At 34.8% G+C, this 22,255-nt stretch overlaps 1 protein-coding gene across 1 annotated transcript in view; it reads left to right on the top strand.

The window, feature by feature from the left end:
* Positions 1–15,003, top strand: part of TUSC3 (tumor suppressor candidate 3) — a 107,974-nt gene extending 92,971 nt beyond the window's left edge. Inside the window, exons 8-10 of the mRNA XM_042872123.1 lie at positions 5,979–6,053; positions 8,606–8,696; positions 14,720–15,003. Of these exons, the coding sequence (XP_042728057.1) occupies positions 5,979–6,053; positions 8,606–8,696; positions 14,720–14,735 (182 nt within the window). The 3' untranslated portion in view covers positions 14,736–15,003. The remainder of the gene's footprint in view (positions 1–5,978; positions 6,054–8,605; positions 8,697–14,719) is intronic.
* Positions 15,004–22,255: the final 7,252 nt, after the last annotated feature.

Here is a 22,255-nt window from a genome sequence, read left to right as displayed (position 1 = left end):
AGAGATCAGGCAATGTACTGAAACAAATATAGCATTTAAAATAAAGTGCCTCAAAGTAATATGACTGTTTGGAATAAAGTATTAGAGGAATAAATTATGTATTGATGAATGTGTCAAATCAGCTTGTTTTAAATGATATGAATAACCAAGATGTAAATCAGGCTGTAAAATCTGGAGTTGGAGAGATTAGTATCTGATTAGACATTTAGCACAAGCTTAGTCGGATATATCTATGCTACGTTGTTGCAGTTGAGCTAAAATGCATTCCAGAATCTTTATCTTCTTCTAAGGCTTTTATGCAGCCTTTCCATTTTCAAATGTCTAAGAACATCACAAGAGGGTAGGTTCCATCAGATTATTCCTGGATTAAAATGACAATCTCTGTGAAAATCTCATGAATTGAAGCTGACAGTAATCAAATGAATAATAAGGGAACTTTTTCACTATAGTGGATTCTATATTACTATCAGATTGAATCTCTGTTCTGTGCAATTGATGGAAAAGCATCAAAAAAGAGAATGTGGTACTTTAGTTGACATTTAAATGGATGAAATGCAGAGTTACAGCTCCTTCACTGTTGTGAATTGCTGGTTTCAAGGAGTTGAGGGGAACTTGAGTGCCAAAACTAGTGTAATAATTCATAAAGCTCTTGAAGAGCTAAAGCCAGAGAGTATTGGTCTGAAAGAATGTTCAGAGTTTTTACTATGACTGTCAGCACAGCTACAATTAAGGCAATTAAATATATTGATGTTTGACCTGATTGTGTACAATTTATGAGTGAGTTATGTTTGCATTCAAACAAATAATTTTTGAACTATGCTCATTTTATCAACATATGGGATTATCCTTCACTGAGTTCAGACATAAAAATATTGGTTATCTTAAACTTACCTCATTCCTCAGCCATCAGGTCTTGTTGAATCATCCACTGGGATGGTTATGGTCTAATTCAGAATTGATGGCACACTGAAGAGTAGAAGTGGAACATCAGATTCATTGTTCATGAAATGAAGCAACAATGTCTTTCATTTCAAAACCATAACTTTTCTTGATTAGTTTCTTCACCCTATTATAAAAAACGTCAGATTCGCAAGATGGAAAAGTTACTAACACTTCATTTTCAAGAATTGGACATAGCTAAAAAGTACTTCCTGAATACAATGATTGGAATGCATGTTATGTTTGGGTTTTTCAGATGTAAGCTGAAAGTTAAATACACTTTGAAACTGCGCAGTTAAAATGTAGTTAATATATATTCAATATATCTGAAATTATAGCAGGTATTTTAAAGGTTTAAATATTAGTAGGAAGAAGCTAAGGCAAATAATTTTCTAGGTTGGTGGGATATGCCTTCTTCTCATAAGGGGATAGCATATCATGTTTTACTTATTATTCCTCAGGGGGAAAAAAAAATACAGTAAATCATAGATTTTCCTGTTAATCTTCATACCCCTTTACTAAAGATGCTTGTGTTCTTGTTCCAGTATGATAAAGCGAGCAAGAAGTTTTTAAATGCTGAGAAATAAACTATCCCCATTTTAGTTAACAATAAATTGAACACAGAGTTGAGCGAATTAACATTTTGTCCCTTAGTTATTTTTGCTCATATATTATTAAATGGTCCACAGATACAACATAGTTCTTAATATGAATAATGCTGATTTAGGATTTTTACTGTTAGCAGTAATCCAGTAACATATGAATGAGACCTCTATACTTTTTTTACAAAGTTAACAAGTTTTCTCTCAACTAATTTTCTCTCCTTTTGTTACCCACTCACTAGCGATTATGACTAAATTTGTGAAGTAAGGATATAAATGGTATATGACATTAATAACTTACAGATTGCCAAGCTTTCTTCTTTGGGACATTCTGGCTGGAATTAATAGCAATTAAATTTTCAGTCAAAGCATGCTAATAGAAACTACCCAGAATTTACTAGTGATCACTTACATTTTGTAAGGTATCTATTATTACAGAGTTTATTGATCCAATCATTTTTCTTAGAAATACTTCCAATAAAACATCTTGGTATTTGCAGAGCTAATACTCTGCTGATGATGATCATTTTATGAATAATCTTATGAATTTTGATCATCAATGTTTTTCATCATACTACTAAACTGCTCCTCATTTATCAAAATATTCAGAACCTTTTCAAAAGCACTAAGTAACTAGTGTAAGTTCTCCATTTCAGTGAGGATTATGTGCCATGTAGGGAAAGGGGCAGCAGAAGTTTAACAAGTAAAACTGAAACAATTCCAAATTTAACAATGGAAAGATATTTTACAAAAATTAATTTTGTAGATTCACCTACAAAATTGCTACAAAAGGATATGTTTACCAGAAAACGTAAACATCTGAGTTTAAAATATTTGCTAGCTGTCATTTGTCTGAGTCCACATTTGCCTTGTCTTTTCAGAGTAGTTTAATAATGCATAGTGACAGAAATCAGAAAACAAGTACATCTTTTCATGCTATTAAATTTTTTGAAGATGGAAGACCATCCAAGTAACCAGTTGACAAAACTTTAAATTCTACTTTGCTGAAGAAATGAGATATGTAGATTATTTCTGGAACAGGACTGTTGCTTTCACTTTGTGGAATATGAAAATAACATAAAGACATAACATACAGTGCTAGAAAGAGGAGACCAAAATAGTAATTTAAACTAAATATTCTATGGTACAAAGCTAGTGATTGCATTAAAATCAGGACTCAACTGACTGAAGTTTTGCTTCAACATCACAGATTTAAAGTAAGTGATTCAATCACTGTTAGAGTGTGAAGTTATAAAGCCAGTGTCATTGACATCAACTAAGTGAGGCTGAAAATCCATGACTGAAGTTACAAAGCAACAACTGAAGCAAAAGTAGTGACAATGTGAAGGAAGTTGGAAGGGTAATGATGTGAGTCTCCGAAATAGGGGGGGGTTGGAAAGCACAGTTCTGCTGGTTATAGATCTGCTCTCAGTTGCATACGAGATGTTGCTTTTGTCAAACTGTTCTTCCCAGTAATAGGAAAAGGGGATTAAAAATCATTGTCTGTTTAAAAAAAAAAAAAAAAAATTCATATCTGCCAAATAGCTTTTCAGTGGGTTTTGTTCTTTGTCATTCCTCATGATTCAGTTAAATTAAGAACAAAATTAATTCCTGTTATAAATCTAAATGAGAGATTGGTAAAATAAAGTTATTATTAGATAATTCAATGCTGGGGGCTTTTATTGATAAGCTAGAAATATATGTGGAATCTGTGTGGTATTTCTTTCAGCCTTTCTTGCAACTTTTTCAATTCTTTTTTTTTTTTTTTTTTTTTTTTTGGGATTTTTTTTGTTTTTTTTTTTTTTTTTTGCTTTCTTAACATTTGAAAGCAGAGAAATGAATAAGTTTCATGACACCTTCTCTAGTCTTGCATAGAAGCATATGAGTAGCGCAAGAAATTTCCAGTCTCTTGTGCTCAGGAAAAACAGAGAGGTTAGAAGATGATTTTTTTTACCTTCTCTTCTAATCTGTATAATAGTGTGGATTCCATTCCTCCTCCTCCTTCCCCCAGCTATTTTGGGAAAGATTTTAAAATATTCTATGAAGCCTACATATTAGCTCCTGGGATGTTTTTGTTATGTTTTCCATATTGCTCAATTTATTAAGTACTTTTGAAATATGTGTTTTACTGAATTTTGTAGCAGATAAAATCCATTCATGAACAATGCATTTAAATATACTCTACATTATCTGTAACACTAGGCCTGAGGTGAACTTCTAAAGAAGTCATGTTTAAAGTTTCCTATAGCCTGTGGCTTTAATGAAAACATGATTAAACCCAACAATGACATAAGGGAAAACATGTTTGAGGCAGCTTATTTGTAATATCCATTAATAAGATTTTTGATAACTGTATGATGAATGAGCTATATGTTTAAAACATGACAGATCCTCATGACCATTATAAAGCATTTTCACAGAGTCACAGAGTGGTTGAGGTAGGCAGGGCCCTCTGGATCCTGATCCCACCCTTGCTCCAGCAGAGATACCTAGAGCAGGTGCCCAGAGCGACATCCAGGTGATTTCTGAAGATCTACAAGGAGGAGTCTCCACAGCCTCTGGGCAGCCTGTGTCAGTGCTCCATCACCCACACAGTTAAGAAGTGTTTCCTGATGTTCTGTGTTCCTGGTGAAATACAAGAAAACCTCTTGTGTTTCAATATGCTCCAAGAAACAAAATTTTCATTATCTTAACCTCCAAAGTCTTTGTATAATTATCTACTATTTTATTCTTGCTTTCCTTTTATCTTTCATCTGCAGTCTTCACTGCAGTAATATAATGTCTATGTCTGAAGCATTCACAGTATTACCAGCTTATTTTTGCCTTCAAGAAATTTTAGAGCTCTTCTTTCAAAACAGCCATTCAAAGAGAAAATAATAGTGATTCTGATATCTCTCTTAGCATAGATTTAATAATAAATTCCATTGTATATTTACTCTGATGCCTTGGGGGATAAAGAACAACAAACTATAAATAGCCTTGAGACTGGGAATCCAGGGAGATTATTCCCTAGAATTGCTGGGCTTTGGTTGCAGTCTTTTCCTTGCTTTTCTCTGCCATTAAGAATATTGCATTCTTCTCTCTCTAGTAAAGTGGGCAGCATCATTGGAAAGATGGGGAATGCCTAATTTCAGGAGGAAGTAGATCCCCAGTTTTTCACATTTCTAAACAATGATATTGTACAAAACTCAACCTTAACAATTTAATCCAAGTGAGCCCATGCCTTTTACGTTATGCATGTGTTGCAAGTGTCTTAATTTAGGACTGTTGGAGGATGTCCATGCCTGAAAAATTGTTTTAATTTACATTGCCTTGACATTGCCTGTGGGCTGATATGTGTGTGAACACATACCACATTTTGCCACTAGTGCTTGCTTTTTTTTAAATTCTGTTATTCTTCACTTGACTGTAATTGAAATCATATAACTGAAATTTCGGATATATTAGAGAATTTTTGTCTAATTTTGAAAATTGTTAATGTAAAAATGTTAATAACACTAATGCAGGTATAAGAGGCTGGAAATACTGTTCATGTCTGTAGTATGTGTGAAGCATCTTCTGTATTATATGTGTAGGTAAATTGAAATGTGTCTCATTCTTAAATTTGGTAGTTAGTCTGCCATCCTGCTGCCTAGCCCTGGGGAAAGTGAAGTTTAAAAACTTCTCCCTTATTCAAGATTTAGCTGTGTCTATTAAAATTTGTATTTTCTGAAACTGTGAGATATAGTTCAGGTGACACACTCCTGCTTCAGTGTGACATTCATTCATGCTTCCTCCTCAGAACAGATTTTAAACACAGTAAGTAGCAACCATTCTTTTTTATTTATCAAGTTTTAAGTAAGCAATTAATTGTATGGTTTAAGATCTTGCTAAATTGTTTTATTGTTATGTAGTTATTTGTATTCCTAACAGTAATAATTAGGCAATAAAACTCAGAGTGACTGAGGACTTTGCCTCTGGGATGTTTCTCTGCTGCAATATGACACTAAAGACTAAGCAAATGTCTATTGAGAAGCAGATTAAAGATAAAGCAGTTCAGCTGTTTCAGTTTTCATTAAAAAAAAAAACCACTGTGGAATAGGAATGATTTTTTGCTCTTTTAGTCTTCATTTTGTAAAATCCTTTACTTTCCAATATACCAAATATTGGAAAATATTGGAGAGTATCTATTTCCATAACTATTGAAAAGCCATGTCTTATATAAGGACTTATTCATTAGAGCTTTTTGAATCTTCTTTCCTCTTTCATGTAGAATGCTCAAAGGAAAATGTTATTCCTGTTTTTCCCCCAGGTGAATCTATTGGTTCAGTAAATTGTGATATGCAGTTTTATATATAAATATTTTTTATCAGCTGGAAAGCCTTAGCTTTTAGCTGTGCCTTTGTGGCTTTCTGAGGTATCTGCACATCTGCTGTTTCCTTGACAATGGTGATATAGATGCTGCTATTACCATGGGAATGGTACTCCTGAATGAAGCTGCTACCTCCAAAGGGGATGTTGGGAAGAGGAGAAGTAAGTTTCTTAGTACAATTAAGACAATGTTATCACAGTTAAAAAGATATTGAGAAATTACAAATGACTGTCTGATTAAGTTTTTAAAAGTTCTTCCTTAAACTAATTTTTACATGTTGTGGAGTGGAGAAGAGTATAGCATAGACCTTCAATAGCTCTATTAGCTATTAGCATATAGCTAATAGATTATATTAGCATGTTGCAGCAGTAAAAACAGGTCTTAAGCATCCCCAGTCAACTTATGACTTGACATTCTCTATGAGGTAGAAAGGCATAATGTGAATGTGTCTGTGAGTTAAAGAAAAGGAGTTTCAAAGCATTTTCAAAATGAGTTTAGGCATTTAAGATGCTCGCGACAACATGCAAAGGAGAGAAAAAATTCTTGTTACACTTTGTACAATATGTCTCTGAAAGAAAGTGAAAGCACAACAATGCAGAATATATCCCAATATGTAACGTCTAAGGGCTGCTAGCCAGAAGTGCTAGTTTTATGTTTTTTTTCTAAATTTCATTCTCATTCAGAGTATCTAAATATTTTTTTGGCAGTCAGTTGCATAAGAACACTATATGAAAGCATTTTATTCAGATTTAAACTTCTTACCATACAGCCATTTACTTTTTTCTCACATAAATGGTTGAAGATTTTTAAAGATACCATCATTTCTATGCTATTTGATCTTTTAAAATCCATTCTTTAGCATCTTGTGTGTAATATACAGCATTTCAGATAGGGCTAGCGAATAATGCTTCATAAGGGTAGGTTGAATGTTAGCTGTTTGTCTATACTGATTTGAGTGTCATCTTCAGTGAGCTGTAGAGGTATAACTTGATTTTGTGTATCTTTCATGGATTTTAACTAATACTGATTTTGAAAAGACATTGACATTAATTTAATTGGCACGTGTTGTTGGATCACAGTTGCTTCTGTGATAATGTGTGTAGTGATATGGGCTATCATATCACAAGTACAAGTTCAAACTTGCTTCTGCTGTCTTTCATTTGAATGCTTTCTGTGTGCCTTGCGTTGTTCATGCTTAACATTTCATTTCATTATGGTTTGAAATCATATTTGTGACTGGCAGTTTCTGTATGATGAAGTGTGTGTATAAAATCTGTACAGGGCTAATTTTCTCAAACTAGTTGCAGAAGTTTTAACAATTAGATTGATATATGTCAGTTTTTACATAGTCAATTTTAATGAAAAATGAATCCATTTTCAGCTTCACCGACTTCTATTTGTTTCCATGGAAACTACAACAGATACAAAGAGTAGCAACTACTTGAGAGAGCAAATTCTCAGCTACAAAACAGTGTTTTTCAACATGTTCACCACCATTGCCTGATTAGCTATGCATTTCAATAGCAATGAACAAAAGCCTGTGTGCTGAGCTCATAAAAATCTGTACCAACAGAGGTAACCCACTGTTGCCACCATTGCTGAAATGCATAACCAACCACCTAACTCTACTCACATCCACTGTTTGGTCTCCACAAATGTTCATCAAGCATTAGTGCGTGTCAATGGATTCCATTTTTTCCACGTGGAGGAGTTCAGTGACACACCTTTACTTCATACACACTTCTGTGTCAGATACCATTTTGTCAGACTGCCCCTTTGCTGCTGGCACCAAAATGAAACAGGATATTGTTGGGCTATTACCCTCCACTGACTTACTACCACCATCCACCTCTGTTGCAGTGGGTTTAGGCATTACTTTCGGAGCAGTCCTCATAGGTGAGGTGTATCTCAGTCACATACAGCAGACTGTAAAATGTTCCTTTTTTTTTTTTTTCTCTTTTACTTGCGCACAATTGAGTGAGCTATGATGATTGAAAAGGTTTTTTGCTACTACTACAAAAGTGTCAACTGGTGTTTCAGATTTGATTTGTTAATTTAAGTATTTACTTTGCTAATTCTTTCTTAGCCTGAAAAGGCTCAAAGAGCTTGTATCTGGATGCTCTCAGAAGGTCTGTGTCGTTGTTACTTAACTTCAATACCCAAAGACATAATATTTAAGAGTAATTTCTCTGCCAGCCCTGGAACTTAATACAGTGAAATGTTTTAGCCACTAAGAATTAGATAAAGCAGTTATAAACAGCCTTTGCAGTTACTTTAGTCTTAGATGGTTGACTAGAGGCAGCATGATTCCATTAGTCCAGGGATGTTTTTTCTAAATGTAATTTGTTTTCCAAAAGAACAAGCAAATACCTGAAATGACATTGCTTGACATGTATAATTTAAAGCGTTATTAAATCTGTTATCAGCAGTGAGGTGTTTGCATCCGCAAACATTTGAGTTGCAAATTGCTGCTCTCTTTTCTTGAAAGTACATTTGAACTGACAAGTTATTTTTTTCTTAATAACCATAAATATTATTTCCATGTGTATTTGAAATCCTATCAGAAGATAGTGAGCATCAGTAGGCAAGCAGCAGTGTTTCTGTATTTCACTGTCAAAATTCTATACAAATGATTGACGTAAATAATATTCTTTGTAGAGATTCCAGTTTTAAATCTTTTATACGCTAGTAAACAAAGTTATTTTCTTTCCAGTAATATGTCTAGTAGGCCTGGGTCTGGTGGTCTTTTTCTTCAGCTTCCTGTTGTCCATATTCCGCTCCAAATACCATGGCTACCCATACAGGTAATTTCTCATTAAATTCTCATCTTATGTATTTTAATAACATTGTCTAAATTTAAGAACATTTTTTAAGTAACAAATCTTTAATTTTTACCACTGGAATCTATGGGAGTTCGAAGAAGCAGAAAGAAAGGTGATCAACTGGAGCAAATCAGAAAGAAATAGAAAGCTGATGGGATTAGAATGACTGTTAATGCAGACCATTTGAGTCTGCATTGACCATGGCTTATACAGTGCTCCATGAAAAATGTGAAGGAAAAATTATGCTTGAATTTATAAAACTTTTTACATATTTCTTTCTGTAATTCAGCTGTGAGTCTCCTGTAGAGATTGCCTAGATTTCTGATTTACATCTTGCTCATTTGTTACACACTTTTTTTAGTAGCCTGTCAAGAACCCATATCATTTTCTCATGATCCTGATAGTATTTTTAGATTTACCTGAAAAAGCCAGGCTAGGAGAAAAAGTAACATGCAATTAAGTCTTCTGTGCTATAGAAATGATGGACCAGGCAACTTGAAAAAAAGTCAGTCTTCTGTTGTTACAACTAAATCCAAGATTAATAACTATTATGTACATGTATATGTACATATATACACATACAAAACATATTTATACAGTTGACATAATCTTGCTATGCAAGGCTTTACAGTACAGCTAAGATGTAAAAAACCAGCTAAGAGCTGTTTTACCCAATCTAAGTGGCAAGAATGCATTTTAAAAAGATGAGATTTTCATTATTTCCAGTGAAATTGTTTTCTTTAAACTAGTAGACTAATAGATCACATATTATGTACTAGTCTGTGTTACTGTTTACCGTGGTTGAACAAAGTAAGTGTATGACATTCATGTTGTAGTGTAGATGTAGTAATGCTTTGCTGAAAGATCTTTTGACACTATGAATTGTCGTCTAATGCATGTACAAAATATACATAAGGGAACCATTAGCAATGCAGATTCAGAAGTCTCTATTTTCAAGTAAGTAGAAAAAAAAAGAACAGTCTATTAATATTATCAGTTCTGCTGTTGTGTTTTTTTTTTTTTTTTCTTAAACAGTCACTGTTAATGAGTCATATGGGGAATACTAAATTTTTTTCTGATACTTAATGTTGATTTCCATGAGTGGTCTTGTGTGTTAGTACAGAAGCCAGCTTTCTCAGTTTTGTACCACTACTCAAGATAGTTAACTCTTCTCCTCGCAATATGCACAGAAGGTCCTTTCCTGCTTTTTACTCTGTTCTGCTAAGGAAACTGATCAGCAAAGGGCCCTGTAATATAGTATTGTGAGATTTCATCAGTATGGATTTTGTAATTTGCCATCTGGAATAGTCTCTGCAGCCTCTCAGCACCTTCTCTGGAAACTACCTTTTAGCCTTGCCATTAACATTTCAGTTGTCTCAACCATATTCATGCCAATGTCATACTCTTTCTGAAGAGGAGTTCTTTGGTTTATGTGCATAGTTACAAATTCTAATGAAGTGATTGTGCAGAAGGACCAAGTATGTAAACTCTCTTATTTTTTCTTTGTCCCTTTAATGCTATATTCTACACATTAATTTTAGTCATATCTGTTGATAAACATTTTTTTGTCTGACTTTCTTAGCATCTTTCCAAGGATTTTTTATGTCTCATCAATAGATCCCAGTGTGATTATATCTTAAAAATGTGAAATATGTCTGTCTTTTTACTTTAACTGGTTATGATTTCACCTTGAAACTGTAAGTCTTTATGTGATAAATTGGCCTCAGGCTAGTAAAACTTTAATACCACTAGAAACAGTACATACTAATGATTTATTAGAAAAAAAGAAAGGATGCTTATGTTGGCATGCCTAAAGTAACATTTAGCATTTAAACAATTTGTTTTCTTTATGTGCACTATCAAAAACATCAATTTTTGTCTTACTTTAAAAAAAGCCAAATACACAGAATTGTTTGTGCTCTCTGTCAATAAACCCTCAAATGTGTCCTATGTGAAACAGGATGCATCAATAAAAACTGGAAAAGTAACATAAACTACTGTGCAGCCTGCTTCTCTCCAGTGACCTTCGTGTAGTGAAGATAAATCAAAACAGATAAACATATAACTGGAGTCAAATACCTGATAAATTTATGTCTTTTTCTAAGGTGCATAAATTAAAGTACTGGGAACGTACTGTTACCTCCTTGATGCTGGTAATGCCTTGATTAATGGTAATGCCATTATCAGTGTTAATTTCTGTGACAAAAAGAAAAGTTTCCAGAAGAGTGCTACAGAACAGCACAGGTCTATAAATATGCTCTTTACACACACACGCGTGTGTGTAGGAAGGGAGAGTAACATCATTTTAAACTGCTTCAGACATCTTCAAATTAGGTTTTGATTCTCCCTTCCATAGAATATTTTTTCCTGAAGGTTAGGTTGAGCAAAAATAATGTTTTAATGTGCTGGTAAAATACACATATACAGTAAACCTTTGGAATGAGAGATGGAATGCAAAATTGAGATCATCATGAAGATTATTTACAGGGTATATAGATTCATGATGGATGAGTAAGCACGTAATAAATTTCTCCCCTATAGTCATTTTTACTATGGCTGGCTTTTTATGCTATTACTAAACCACCTTTTGTGGGAACAGGATAGATTTTTTTTTTTTTTTTTTTGCTAAAACCTTTATTTTAATTGTTGTCATTAATGGTTGAATGATAATACATTAATTTTATTTCACCCTGTTGTACATTTTCCCCTTTATCCCTTCTACCTGCTGTAGGGAACCTGCTTTAGCTGGGGAGTAGATTTAATGATCCCTGGAGGTCCCTTCCAACCCCTGCAATTCTGTGGTTCTGTAATAAGACCAGGAATGTTGATACATCCAAAGGAATATTTTTAGAAGCCTTCTCACTCCGGCGTTTAAATTGGATAAATGATGAATTAAGTATCAGATATTCAGTCATTGAGCATTTCACTACCTCAACATAATGTTATTAGTAACTAGGATACATGCTAACAATAGGGAGAACAAATTTAACTATAAGCCAGAAGGATGAAATCTAAGCTTTTGTATTCAGAAAAGAGTTTGGAAAGTTCTATGCAAACCTTACATTAGGTTGGTGCAGTCCAAGAAAACACATAAAATATTAAGAATGAGGAGGGACAGTTAGAACAAGAGAGAATGCATCAGTACATTAGCAGAGTAGTGTATCACTGTGAATAGTAGCAATAAAAATATTTGTAATGCTGGTTTCTTTAAGAGAAAAAGACAAAAGTCTTATTCAGTGTATAATGGTGTTTAAAAAAAAAAAAAAGTTATCCATGATTTTTGTTTTGTTTTGTTTTATCTTTGGCTGAAATCTATGAAGTGGACTTTTTGAAATTTTTAGGGTCATTTTGTTATTGATGGCACCTTTTATTGTCCTTTCAAGTCTACGTCTTACCATGCACTGTTGTTTTAATGTGATTTTAAATAATATGAACAACAGAAAATGTGAGAGTTTTATGTAATTTTTTATTAAGTTGCTCGCATTATGTATCTTTATCAATTTTTTTACACCTGCAGTTGTGAGTTTCATTATCAGATTAGCCTTGAAAGCAATTGCAATCGTGTATTACTGAAAACATTAAGGTGAAGAGGCTTTAGTTAAATAATAAAAAAATAATCAGCCTTCAGCACTACGAACTAATACATTGGGAAAATACATATTTTGAAATGACTAGCATGGAAAAAGAAATAAGCTGAAAGAAAGCATGATATATAAAAGATGCCTTATTTTCACGAAATAAACATGAAAGTTAAGTTAGACGTGAAGTATTTGTTCTTTACCTAGATTCAGAGCAAGAACAGACAAGATGCAGAGCTGGATACCTTGCATTTACTGTATATACCATATAAGAAATGTCTATCCTCAACGTAATTAAATTAGTTTCAGTAAAGAATTCTTGAATAATATTGAACAACTGAGATTAAATACAAATGAATAAAATAGAATAGTTATTTCTTCAAAATAGATCGGTAAAATGTAAGTAAATAGAACAAATAAACAGTGTCTGCAGGCAAATAAAATTAAAATATTAATAAATGTGAGTGCTGCAAATAACTGCTCAGATGTTCCACGTTGACTTTACACCTAATTAGTTTGATTCACCTGAAATTTATGAACTGGTAATCTAGTTCTGTTAAACACTATGATTCACAGTCAGGTCTGTAGCACTCAACAAAATAAACTACTTCCTTCAAAACTGAGGCAACCAGGATAATTCTAAAAGACAGGAGAATGATAATACCATTTTCCATATTTCTTCTCTTATTATGGCTGGGCAGCAAGTTTTTCAGAAAATAAATAAATAAATAAATAAATAAAAATTGCCAACTGAAATGGAAAACAAACCAGTTTCTTCATCTAAATAATCAAATGTTATACTGAGTGCACGAATAGCCGCAGACTTCCACAGTCTTCTCTGTGAGGTTTCTAGTCCTTTAAAGAATAAGAGCTGCAAATTTCAGGTGTCTGGCTCCGTAGTACGTCTTTTAAGATCGATTTAAACAGATGTTACCCAACTTGTCCTTACAGATTTTTCTGAAACCCTGCCCCCCCTCTCTATCTTTTTTTGGCTACTCTCTGTTTCATGATTTTTATAATGTTTTGGTGCTTTGTGTTTTTCAACCTTTGGCTTTTTTTTCCTTCTTAGACTTCTATAACTTCTGCATTACTTTTGCTTTTTACCTTAGCTGCTAAACACGTACTTCAGTTGTGCTACAGACAAACAGTAATATAGGTACAGTAGCAGATATGGTAGCAGAATATTTATTCAAAATGACACTGCCATATTTATATTTTCCTACAGTAATATCTTCTAGTTTTTCACCACCCCTGATTCTGTCATTGCTACTTGCCTGATTACCCTTTACCCCTCCTATTCTTCCTGCCCGAAATTTTCCCACTATCTTTATTCCTTTCTTCTTCATTCCTTCTTTCCTGTACACGGCCTTGCATATCTATCCTACAGCATTCTCTTATTTCTCTGTTCAGCACTTTGCAATTCTCTTTGTATAGTTGTTCTCGCATTTCCTTTTCAATAATCACTTCACCCTCTAGCACCCAGCCAGTTGCCATCTGTTTTGCCTTGGTCTGTATGTCTTGCTTAATGAGCACGTCAAGTTTTTGCAGCAGGAAACATCTTTATAGTGTACTGTCTTTTTAGCTCATGGCACTTGCATGGCTGTTTTGTAATGAGTAGTTAATTATGCCATAAATGGAAAAGTGATGAAGTTAATATGATGTGTATACTTGAGCACGTTGTATATCTTTGAGGAATCAAAAGTTCTTTCATATGAAGCTAGACACAGTCAAGCTGTAGTAACCCTTCACTTCAGCCTGTCATTATTCTGTGTTTATAGAATTAGCTCAATCTGCGGTTGTGCACAACTCTTTCTCTCTGCGTTCCCCTTTGTAAAGGTACCTCATTTGATAATGTCCTTGAAAAACCTCAAATGAAATGTATGACAATTGAAACGTAAGCTTTTTTTAATTTTTATTTTAAATACAAGGTTTTGTTCCAGGGATGAAGAAGCAGCAATGTCATCTGAAACTCATTAATTTATTAAAACATTAAGAATGTTAAGAGTCTGGAGCCGTTCAGAACCTTGCCAAGTCATTTATGCCCTCCCCACTCAGGGGCCACTTCTACAAGGGAAGAATGATTAAAATAAATCTGAAATATCTCCCAGGAGACATAGCTTTTACTTTTAGGTAGTAAGAGCAGGTGCAGAGCTTGATTGAAGAGAACAGATGTTTGAAGTGCATTTTGCTTTTTAATGTTTTTAATACGAAAATATAAGTTTCAGTCACTCAGGTTTTTATTTGATGACTTTCATGCTTACTTAGTAATTATCTAATGAGATATAAACATTTAAGAGATTATTACACAAACATTGAATGGCTTTTCAAATGACTGTTTTGAAGTCCTTGTTTATTCTCTCGAAATAATTGCAATACTATATTTTATAGGCATTTTTCAGCTTTTAATCATGTTTCCTTTCTTTTCAGCTTCTTAATTAAGTGAATTCAAGAGAGATTCATTTAGAGCTGCTTACCATGAAGATAACATCAGTACCGGCTTATCTGCCTGCCACTGTTAGACGTATTCAAGACTATTTAGTTGGCTCATCTGTTTCTGTGATAATTTGTATAGTATGCAGAGAAATGAATACAGTTTTATGCAATGAATGCTTAATTTATAGATATATACCATAAATATCTCATTGGGAAGTATAAAATGTTACATATAATCTGTGTTCAAGAATTTGAATAAACTTCATTATAAGTCTTAAGGTTCTCCTATTAATTTTAGTACAAGAATCCAAAGAGTTTTGTCAAGTTTTAAATCTGAAGTTTGTTAAATTGTTTTAAGATGCATTTTAGAATATGATCAAATAATTGTTTCTTCAACTACTGTTTAGAGAAATACCACGGTGGGAACTATGAGTAGTATAACATGTATCTTGCTATTACTTTGCTTTGAAAGTGTAAACTTAGAGAATAAAAGGATTAGCTTAGAAGTTTAATTTTACTGGATTGATTGTACACTGAGCATGCTAACACAGTGCCATGCAGAATTCCCTCCAAAATACACTGTAACCTTTGGTAGCTGTGATGCTCCTAGAAGTAGTGCAATCTCATATTTTGTAGCTAACATACAAGTGCAAGGATCAAATCTTGGATAAGTCACTTCTGTACCTGCTCACACCTCATATGAAATGCTCTCATGTGTAAATATATACCTTTGTATATGCCTGCATACTATATTTAGCGTAGCTCAGGAAAGAAGAATTGTAGGCATACAGTTTTTGTAAGTTCCAGTTCACTTTCACTGGTATGCCAGGAATGAAATCAGATTGGAATTTCCTTCATGTATTATACGTGAATGTCTCTAAACGTGAGGATGAGTTTCTCTGAACTCTACAAAACTCACTTCATCAAACACTGTAGGTATTCATTCTGGAAGCAGTAGGAACTGGACAGATGGAAGAGTTGGATCAAGAGGAGGCTTATGAAGTTCAACAAGGGCAAGTGCAGAGTCCTACACCGGGGGAGGAGTAACTGCATGCATTAGTACAGGCTAGGGGATGATCTGCAGGAAAGCAGCTCTGCCATGAAGAATTGATGTGTCCTGGTGGCCAAGAGGTTGGCCTTGAGCCAGCAGTGTGTCCTGGTCGCCAAGGTGGCTAATGGTATCCTGGGGTGCATTAAAAAAAAAAGTGTGGCCAGCAGGTAGAGGGAAGTTCTTCTTACCTTCTCTGCCCTGGCATAAGGCCAAATCTGAAGTATTGTGTCCAGTTCTGGGCTTCTACAATTCTGGAAGGTATGTTAAGAACTTCTTAAAATGAAAAACAGGAAGGACAGTGTTAAACTGCTGGCGTAAAACTGTTGCAGAGTTGTAGAGCAATATTTAAACTAGAAACTGGGGGAAAATTGACAAACTCTAACACCTGTTTTCTAGCTCAAAGCATGAAGGCAGATGTAGTCTTTTCCGAGGAGCACCAAATGCTAGCTAAGAAGGCACATCATAATACATAGGGAAGGCGAATCAGACTGCCTCCAGAGCCACATATCACTATGGAAGATAGAACAGATAGGTGTGTGTGTGTGTGTGTATACACACAGATACATATAGTCTCTCACACACACACACACACACACACACCAGTATGACACTGTTGTCAGGCTACTGACTTAAAAATGGCATAGCATATGCGGGTAATAAAACAGCACAATGCATGAAGGCTAATATGGGATACAACAGCACAGAGGTCTGTGCTCCTGTAACAATAAATTTAATCCTTATGAACTGTGATACTGACCTTTGATCAAGATAATGATAGCGATCAGGAAGTGAGATAAGAGAAACTGCTATGTTCAGGCAGTGGTAGTGAGAGATCTGATGAGACTAAGTTTTCCAATGGTATACAGTGACTTCCTGGAATAAAGAATAGATCTCACAATTAATAACCCAGTCAAGAGCAGCATCTTGCTCAGTACGTGGATACCTGTACAAGAAAGATTCATGGGACAGTAACTTGGTAAAAGCAAGAACAATAAAATAGGTTTAATATTGTTGCAAGAGTGGACAATCAAAGTGAAATTGAGATAATCAGTTTCAAAGAAGGGGCAGTAAATGCAGGTAATTATAATAAATAATGGAACAACCTGAATAGCAAGACACAGCCTGCAAACTGTTAAATATTCTATTAGGTATCTAGTTAAACATGTGCCACAACTCAAAGACAAGTGAAGAGACTTACATAGATCAAAGTTACAAAAACATCTTAGGGAGTTCTGTGTTTAAATGCTGGCAAGGGGAACAGAAACATTCATAGAACATCACAAGTCAGCTGTAAATATAAGAGGGCTAGAAGAGTAATGTGAAGATAATGTTCAGGTTGGTACCGAATTATTAACACAACAAGAGCAGGAAAACAAGAAGGGAACTGACGAGAGAGCTGGTGACTAAGGTTTAAGAAGGGGGCACCCATTGTTAAGACTGTGACATAGAGAATGAGTTCTCTGTATCAGATAGGTCAGAAGAGCTACTTCATTCAAGCACCTTCTATGTATTAGCTTTAAATAAATAAGCTAGATGTGGTAACTTCTCGGGACCAAATTGCATTTATCAAAGATCTCTGAAAGAAGTCAAAGGCGAGGCTTCAAAACTACTGACCGAAGTGCCTTCACCCATCAGTACAGATTGTCAGTGTGTCAGAGGACTGACAGATTGCAGCATGGCTCCCATCTGTAAAATGAATCTAGAGGGAAGCCTCACTGTTGTGAACCTGTGAACAATTTCCAGTCCCAATAGGATAGTCAAGTCTGTAATAAAGAGTAAGTTAGTTTACTGAGGATAAAGGTTAAAATGGTCAGCTGAGATTTGTGGGACTGCTTACAGTTTCACAAAGCTTCTACAGGGCTAGAATGGTATTAGAGAAGCATGTGTATACAAACCCCTAGGCTAGGCTTTAATAAAGAATGTAATCTGAAATTGGAGAAAATGTCCTTTTCATGAATTGAAAACCAATTAAAGGATACCAAGTAGTAGATAGGGCTTCCTATCTCATAATACAAAAAGCAAACGATTGGTGCAGTGATCACTTGAATTCATCAACAAATGGCACATGCAGTGCAGCCTTCCAACTCATAGATTTGGATATTCAAGTGCTATGCTGATGGGGTGAAAACTCTTAAAGAACCTCTCAAAACTCAATGAATCAACAGAAAGGTGACAAATGAGCATCGATACATGTACAAGAAAGTGACTCGTATCTTATTTGTTCATGTAACTCAGGAAAGGTGCCTATTTCACAATATGGTCAAACAAACACTGTGGGAAAAAATACAAAATTTAGCAGAGTGCAAATTCACAGAATAATGTATTTGGACCTGAAGAACTGCAGTTATGAGAACACACAAACAGATTTTAAAACACATATAGAGAAAATTGTTAACAACTTGAAGATGTTTTTCTCATATGAGGGCATCAGAAAAATCTTAGGATCCTCTCACAGTGCTAACGCACAACATTTTATGAAGTGGTATTTGTTGGAAGAATTAATTCTTTCATTTCTATTATACTCAGAAGGAGCTGAGAACTCAGTTCCTGTCCTACATCATAGGTAATCATTTCCAGCACTATGAATTTATCACCTTAACTACAGCATTCACAGTAGTCTAGGGACTGGTTGTGGTTTGATTTAAAGAACAAACTACAGCACTGAGAAACAACACAGCTGTACTATGGGCAATAAGAACTGCACGTCTATACACAGCAGGCAGCATGGAATCCTTCATTTCTTACGCTTGTTCTGCTGCATGCTACTTGGCACATATGCTCCTTCTCTACCCCCTGGGTTTAACTACTTTCCTATGGACCTTAGGAAGCAGTTTCAAAAGAATTTGCTCCATTTTCTTACATTTTTGTTTGCCAACAGCTTCTCCCTTCTGTCATCTTTTTTTTGTATGAAAGTCTTTCACATTTTTACATGGATCAAACTGAATTCCAAGGAAACACATCATACACTTGTATTGTTGTACCTGGACACTAAAACTAGATGTTGATAGAACTGGAATAACGTGTTGTCATTAAAGGGACTATTCAAATGCAAATGTAAGATGCATAAATCTGAAGGTGGAGAAAGGCATGCTGTATCTTTTAAAGTACTGAGATTCTAAATGAGCAGGAGCACGGTACTAAAAATCTTGATGGCATTTTGCACTAGTTGACATTTGCAGCCATAGCCACCTAAAAACATGTTAAAAAAGAAAATCCATAAATGATGACTGAAGCAAAGATTTATAGCAGCAAAGGCAAGCTACTGAAGTTCCAAAGGTAGTGAAAATATTCACCAGTCTATTTCCAATCAAATTCAGCTTGAGATCCTCTTCAGAACAACCCAATAAAACTCTATCAACAATCGTGTGACATTAATAAGACTTGGTGTCCTATTAAGGATCAAGAGCAGACCTCCATATAGATGCAGGTGTCTGCTCAGGCCTATGCACATGCACACTCAGGAGACAGCCCCTGAATGACTTAAGACACCTTAAAACAAGTTAGAAACTTTGGCAGTTATTCTTTTCATTCCTTATAACACAAAACTAAGTATTATTTTGCTCTTTATGTCTTGTAGTACTGAATAACTAGATGAGAAAGAGTAACCTATAATCTTATCTCTCCTGAAGAAAAAAAAGGATGTGATCTTTCATACTGTTACAATAATGAGCTGAAGATTTTATGCATTTGTTGAGGTTTTTTTTTTCTTCTTTTCTTCTTAAACCCTCCCTCCATTTCTCTCTCCTAGGATAACTTCAACCCTACATCCATCTGTCCCTCCTGCCAGTTAGCTATGGTATTATACAAGACATAGATAAAATGAGTACACAAAACAATATCTTTTTCCTTGTGCACTGCAGTAAGTTTGTGAAGTGAAAAGAAGCACCTTTCCATATTTTCAAGGGAGGTTTGTATTATGTGTTAGCACAGATCTGTACATTTCATTTGAGATTAATAACTTTCATATTCACCAGTTTATATATTGGTCCCTCTAAACCACTTGAATTACATAGGGAATATTTATCTGGTTTGTATTTAGCCTTTCCGTCTTGCATTTTAAAAACAGTTTAGAAGTGTGAACAGTAAAGAAATCTCAGAAGTTCCCAAGTTAGAAAGACTTGTTTCATATTCTAATACTTACACTTTTCCTTTAGGATTCTTACTCTTGAAAGAGAAAAAAAAAAAAAAAGCAAAGCATCAAAGTAAGACATTACTAAGGAGTACTTCAGCCCCCCCCCCTCACCCGAACAAACAAAAAAAAGGAACACATGAATGCATTCAGGCTGCAGAGCACACAATTCCACAGTTATTTTGTTTACCTTCTGGTAGCATTTGGTGCAAAAGTCTTATTTTCTAGGTTTAATGATAGAGATCAGGAGGCTTTGTATTACATACAGAGAAGAGATGTTTAAGTTCAATTCAGTTATAGTTTATCTTGTAAAATATTTTCACTAGCATTGGATTCTTTCTGCAGAATGAAGGTAAACATAACAGTTTACATCTTGAACTTAGTTTTTTTTTTTTTTTTTTTTTTTTAATAAATACTAGAAGGCTGACCTTTTCTCTACCTGGAGAAAAGTAGGATGACCTCATTGCAGCATTTCAGTACCTAAAGGGAGCCTATAAAGAGGAGTGGAATCAACTCTTTGAAAGGGTTGATAACTGCAGGACAAGGGGAAATGGTTTTAAGTTGAGGGAAGGGAGATTCAGGTTGGATATCAGGGGGAAATTCTTTACAGAGAAAGTGGCAAGGTACTGGAACAGGCTGCCCAGAGAGGTTGTGGATGCCCTGTCCCTGGAGGTGTTCAAGGCCAGATTGGATGGGGCCCCAGGCAGCCTGGTCTAGTATTAAATGGGGAGATTGGTGGACCTGCATGTGGCAGGGAGGTTGGAGATTCATGATCCTTGATGTCCCTCCCAACCCTATGATTCTGTGTGTGTGCATGTGTGTGTGTGTCACACACACATACAAATGCTACCACTCATCATCTGCAGAAGTATATTACTTATCAATAACAGTACAATCAGGTGCTACAACCCAGGAACTTTTGAAATGTAGACTAAGTGTTCAGATTTTATTTTTCTTTTCACTTCCTCACCAGAAATCACTTCTATAAAGCATCTCCAAATAAGATAATCTCTTTCTTTAGATGGAAGGGGATATTTGAATGTCCCTAAAGTCTCTGCTTATTGCAAAAACTAAGTTGTATGACAATCTAGAAACACATTTTGATCACTAATCTCTTTTCAACACTCGCATATAATAAAAGTGTATGATATATAACCAGTGCATTGTATGCCAAAGTATCATACTAGTCTCATTTTCTCCTTAAAATCCACATTTTGTGGAAATTCTTTCAGCTTTTCTTTCTTTTAGTATATTGAAAATCCTCAAAACATGCTGTTTCTCTAAGAGGCTCAATACTGATACTAGCATACAAGTAGTACCAGTTCTCTCTCTGAAGAGAGACTGTACTTTGACTGTCATTCATGCTGAGGAACACCTGAAGTACATTAAAAAAAAAAACTGATTTCTGGGTTACTTCTCCTCCAAACACCACTTAAGTTTGATTCATTTCAGGAAAACACATTTTACTGTCGTTATAGGCTCAAGTGGATATTTATCATCCTTTTGAGGAAGGGAGTTTCCTTTCTGCAGGTCTCAGTTTTTGTGACAAATAAATCAGCAGCACTGAGTGGTGCTCTAGTGTGTCACATATTAATAAAGAGAAAATATTGGACAAGATAATAATGATAAATGAAGATGTAGAATAGAATGCCTTGATACAAATAGACTGGCTTTTTCAGCACAGCTTGTAGGTGGAGTGAAACAAGAATCAGTACTCTCAGAAGTCTAAAGGCAAAGATATTGATCAATGTTTAGATTTAGGATATTGTTTTGTAGTTGGTTATAGATGAAAGAAAGCTACAAAATGTATTCTCAATACATATTAGACTTTCAGTTATCACATGAAAACTGCATTTTACTAACAAGTGCAATCATATAATCTTTCCTGGATTCCACACTTATCATACTTCCCAAACTAGTGGTTGTCTTTTGAAGAAACGATGGAATTAAGCCTTATGCTCCCCTAAACATTATTTGTATTCTGACATGTTCTGTGTTTATGGCTCTGTACTTAAACCTGTGATATTACAGTCAGTATTATATGGTACTCAGTTCAATAATAGAAAAATCTGCTCCTGATATAACTGAAAGCAGAAAGCCATCTTAGCTGTAAGGAACTGTTGGCATTCACCACTTGGTGCTGTAACATGCACAAAGTACCTAACTTCAAAGACAGAAAATACTCACAAACAAAGCATTTGCATGATGCCGATTAAAGGAAATGGCTAAGAACACTTCATTCAACCCAACGATCCGCAGGAGATCCCCAAGGAGGGGAAGCTGCAGGTGATCTGAACTTAACAAAACAACTGTTTTCAGTGTTACTGCCTTCATGAAGGGAAAGTTTATC

This window comes from Lagopus leucura, unplaced genomic scaffold (genome assembly GCF_019238085.1).
Source record: "Lagopus leucura isolate 7727_CA_CO unplaced genomic scaffold, USGS_WTPT01 Super-Scaffold_100004, whole genome shotgun sequence".
NCBI classification, from domain to species: Eukaryota; Metazoa; Chordata; class Aves; order Galliformes; family Phasianidae; genus Lagopus; species Lagopus leucura.
This window is presented reverse-complemented; position numbering and strand designations above follow the sequence as displayed.